We start from the raw sequence: 4677 nt of genomic DNA on the forward strand, positions 1-4677 counted from the left end.
TAGGCTGTTCTCACATGGCTGGAGCTTCTCAGTCTCATGGAAAAATCACAGCAACGCTCCCATCTGCCTAGCTCTCATCACCAAAGCACAAAGGTCCTTTTGTCCAGCGCTCTGCATAGCATTGACTTGGTGGGCAGCGCATGCTGAGATGGCAACGGTCTGTCTTCTCGTCCTGACAGCAGACTCCTGGTGGCCATTCTGGTTCAGCTGTTAAATGCCAAGGCTTCTGTAACCCATTGCAAAAATTGCAGTGTGAGTCGCTGTTGACTCTGAGTAGGCGATGCTCTTGGTGCTTGCTCAGGGCCCCAGAGAGCAGAGATGGCTGCAGCAGGTCTCAGGACATCCTCCAGGGAGGTCAGGCAGGGCAGTCCCGGTGGCAGCTGAGCCTGCTCCCTGCACAGTCCCGGCTTGGCCAACATGCAGGGTTGAAGAGTCCCCACTGCTGCCCCTCCATGAGCTCCTCTGGCTCTGGTGGCTCCCAGGGGTTCTTAAGCACTAAACCACCAGTATCCTTCAAAGCTGCGGCAGCAGTTTCCTTTCCACCGTGGGGATGAACTCTGGGATGAGGAAGAGGAGACCTTTCCTTCATGCTTTCCTTCATGTTCTACTGGGTGGGATGCTGAGACAAATGCTTGCTTCTCCTCTCTGCATCATATCTACTGTCGGCCGCACTTCTTTCTTACACACCACACTGAGGCACAGGGGTCCGGGCACTTTTCGGTCCCCTCCTGAGCTCAGGGACTTCCTCAGGTCTGGCCAGTATAACTCTTCCTCATCCAGGCAGCAACCAGAGTCTTTTGATTGCAGCAATTAGGGAGCCCTTTCTGAAGGCTCATGCTCTGCAGTCCAGCTCTCACAGCCATGTCAGGAGCCAGGATGCTCTGACCCTGTGTCAGCTGTGAGACCTGATGGAAGGTCTGGTGTGTTCATGTCGATAGTCACAAGACGGAGCCGATCATCCAGCCATTTCTGCAGAACATCCTTTTTTCCCTGACTGAGAAGTCGAAGGGCACTTGCCAAGCCCACGGCCTGACTGTGCTGCAAAACTGTTTCAGACCTGCCCGTGGTGGGGAAGCCGCCTTGAAGGCAGCTACTGCTGCATGCCTGGACCTCAGAGGTGCCTTCCTTGGAGGGGCTGGTGACCCCGGAGATGCCAGGGGATGGCTCTCCCTAGCTCCAGGCTCCACGAAATGTCGTGCCCTGCATCAGGGCTGGGAGCTAGCAGGTCACTGAGGGGTCTAGTTGGGGCTGATCAAGCCCAACGTCCCTGATTGAGAGCAGGAGCAATGAGTGCTCTCTGGGACCAGGCTTGTTCACAGCTGAATGACACAGAAGATGACACTGATACAGCAACCAAAACCCTGCACTACTCCAGTCATCCCAGTAACGCTGCTACACCTTCAAAAGAAAAGGGAAAGAAAGAGATTCATGATTTTAGATCAAAAAAACCCCAAAAGTTCTTAACTCTTTCAACACATTTCTTTTTTTCTTTGTGTTTTTTTCTGATTTCATCAAAGGTGGGAACCCTGTGACAGGCACAGGGGAAATGAAAGTCTGTTCATTAAAAGCTGTTTGCTTAACAGTGAAGATAACAGAGCTGGTTACAAAAGCTGCTCATATCACTGGATTTTTTTAATGTCCCCAAAACATTTGTGTTTGTGTTGGCTTTCTTAGCAAAAGAAAGAGTATTTACACAGAGCAGTCCGCGTGATTTCTGATAGGAGATGGAGCTGTGAGAAAGAAAATGTGTCAGGAGAGCAAGTCGTTATAGGCAGCACATGAATACGTTTGGACTGAAATAGATGCTTTAAGGTCTTCAGGGCACGGAGGACCTGGAGTAGCTGCACAGCAGCTGTCGCAGGGGCTACAGCACGTTTGGAGGTAGGGGTGAGATGTGAGACAGCTCGTGAATGCAAGAGACCTGTTTGCTGATTCAGAAGGTCTCCTCCAGCCCTGCCTTCCTACCCGAAAACAAAAACTTGTTGACAAAGCAACCCTCTGCTGAAGAGTTTTCTCCTGAAAGCCTTTTGGCCAGCTCTAATAACAATTGAGCTGCCATCTAAAAGGCATCTAATTCATCTAAACGAAATTCATCTAAACAAACTTAGGCACAGGCTTAACTCTGAGCACAATAGCACTGCAGCTAAAATGAGTGTGTGTGTGCTCAGAGGTGGCACGAGTCTGAGCATGGTCCTGGGAAGGGACCCTTTCATAAATGCCCAGGAGTCTTGTGCCATCATCATCTTCATTGTGGAGCTAGTGGGAGGTAGGATCTCCCTGCGCAGGTGCTGCACAAATGCAAACCAAAAGACCTGCCTCCAAATTGCTTCCAAACCAAGTATAAGTAATGGAAAATGGGTAGGGAATGGCAATAACAGGGCAGTGCTGGCCTGCATGCTACGTTACTGCACTCACCCACTGGCACTTTGCTTGGGGTGATGTTACTCCAGTGAGTGGTCCTCAGCACTCAGGGGATCCTCTCTCGGGGCGAACACATTTTCACCTGCATTTTAACAGCCAGCTTGGTTGGGATGGGCTGTGTGTCATTGTACCAGGTGAGTGCATTTCATGGATCCTGCTGCTTGTCTGGACTTCCAAGAACAGTTTTATACAACTGAGGAGGCAGATTTAAACTCACAGCCCTTGTGCTGCTCTGCTCCTTGGATGGATGTGGCGGCCAGGTCAGGGAGCAAACTGCACAGGCAAATGTCCCTGAGTCAATGAATCACTAGCTTAGCAATTAATGTCCAAAGGGGCATGCATAATGGGATATTAGCCAGCTGATCAGGAAGATTTATATTTCTAATGTGGTTAAAATGTTAGCTTAATAACTCACACGAGATGTGAAACCAGAAATTCTGCACTTCGTATTTAATTTCCCATTCTTGAAAGACCTATTTTGTTTTAGCTCAGTTGATGTGATAGGCTATTTGTAGGCATGTTTGGATTGCAAGGACCCTTTCCTGGGGAGGAGGAAGGGATTTTGACTGAAGTTTTTTCATGGCATCCACGTAGCGCATGCAAAAAGTAAATGAAATCTCAAAGACTTTGGGAGATAAGTGGAAGTCAATGGAGTCACTGTAAGAAGCACTCCTCTGTCCTCAGTGAATGTGTGGGCAGGCTTTTCATGCTTACGTGCACTGAGAAGGAGTCAAGCCTGCACCTGAAATGGAGATCATGCTTCAGGTTTGTGCTGAGTCAAGCTCTAAGCATCTGCTTTAAAGGAAAATGCTCTTCAGCTGTATTTGAATGCTTTGTTGAATAGACAGAGACAAGCACGGCTTTCATCATGAACAAAGCCTTGAGTGTTCTGAGCTAAAGTACCGCATTTCTATTCATTTTTATTGCTGTTTATGAACAATGGTGCTTTATTAATTGTTCTTCATCTGCAGAGCTCTGTGGGTAATAAATTAGAGTAGCAAGCTTAATGATTTTACTTCATCTCACCTCCACCATCATAATGTCTTAGCAAATGTTAGTTAATTAATAAAAATCCCCACTACACAGACAGGCAGATAATAAATAGCACATCCTTGTAAGCTGTCCTGCCTAAAATGAGATGGTAACTCAGCAGCCAGGACAGAGTTATTGGTTCTGGTTTGCTCTCATGTATTAGAGGTCCCTGCTGGTCCCCAAAGGTCCCTGACAGCTCCCCCGAAGGGTTGTGGCAGTTGGGAAGCTGCTGATTGCAGTTCTGCTGACCCCACTACACAGTCTGCTCAGGATCTCTGCAGGTTTCTAGAGGAGGAACAGTAGTCTAATAAATCCAAAACTGTAATCTAATAAATCTTCTAAAATCAGAAATGAGGACAAAATCAGCTAACAGGTTTATAGCAGGAATATCTGCTGATCTCTGTCTCAAAGCTCCCAAATTCCTCTTCACTGTGGTTCACAAAAAGCTAAAACAGGTCCCGGTCCCAAAGCACTTTAAGTCTAGGGCAAGGACGAGGGTAAAACTTGCATCTGATTGACAGGTCCCTGCTTGCCCCGGGCTGGCTCATGCATAGCCCTGGGAACCCCTTTGGGATCCAGGACCAGGCAATGAATTTTGCAGAAGTTACTGTGATCAGGGTGGTGATGAGTAATGGGGTGGTGAGGATTTAGCGAGGTTGCTTCGGAGACAGCCTGAAGGTCTGCAGGGCTTGTGCAATCCCCACCCAATTAGCACAGTTTTAGGAAACACCCAGGAAAAAATACCCTGAACATGAGCCGGCAGTGTGCCCAGGCGGCCAAGAAGGCCAACGGCATCCTGGCCTGTATCAGAAATAGTGTGGCCAGCAGGAGCAGGGCAGTGATCGTGCCCCTGTACTCGGCACTGGTGAGGCCGCACCTCGAATACTGTGTTCAGTTTTGGGCCCCTCACTCCAAGAAGGACGTCGAGGGGCTGGAGCGTGTCCAGAGAAGGGCAACGAGGCTGGTGAGGGGTCTGGAGAACAAGTCTGATGAGGAGCGGCTGAGGGAGCTGGGGTTGTTCAGCCTGGAGAAAAGGAGGCTGAGGGGAGACCTCATCGCTCTCTACAACCACCTGACAGGAGGTTGTAGCGAGGGGGGAGTCAGTCTCTTCTCCCACCTAACAAGCGATAGGATGAAACAAAACAGTCTCAAGTTGCGCCAGGGGAGGTTTAGATTGGATGTAAGGAAAAATTTCTTTACTGAAAGAGTGGTTAAACATTGGAA

At 48.9% G+C, this 4677-nt stretch overlaps 1 protein-coding gene across 1 annotated transcript in view; it reads left to right on the top strand.

The window, feature by feature from the left end:
• The window catches only part of LOC103925517 (olfactory receptor 52B2-like), an 8937-nt gene that overhangs the window by 2408 nt on the left and 1852 nt on the right, over positions 1–4677 (top strand). Inside the window, exon 2 of the mRNA XM_009334248.1 lies at positions 926–1117. Within this exon, the coding sequence (XP_009332523.1) occupies positions 926–1117 (192 nt within the window). The remainder of the gene's footprint in view (positions 1–925; positions 1118–4677) is intronic.

Source organism: Pygoscelis adeliae, unplaced genomic scaffold (assembly GCF_000699105.1).
Source record: "Pygoscelis adeliae isolate BGI_AS28 unplaced genomic scaffold, ASM69910v1 Scaffold351, whole genome shotgun sequence".
Lineage (NCBI taxonomy): Eukaryota > Metazoa > Chordata > Aves > Sphenisciformes > Spheniscidae > Pygoscelis > Pygoscelis adeliae.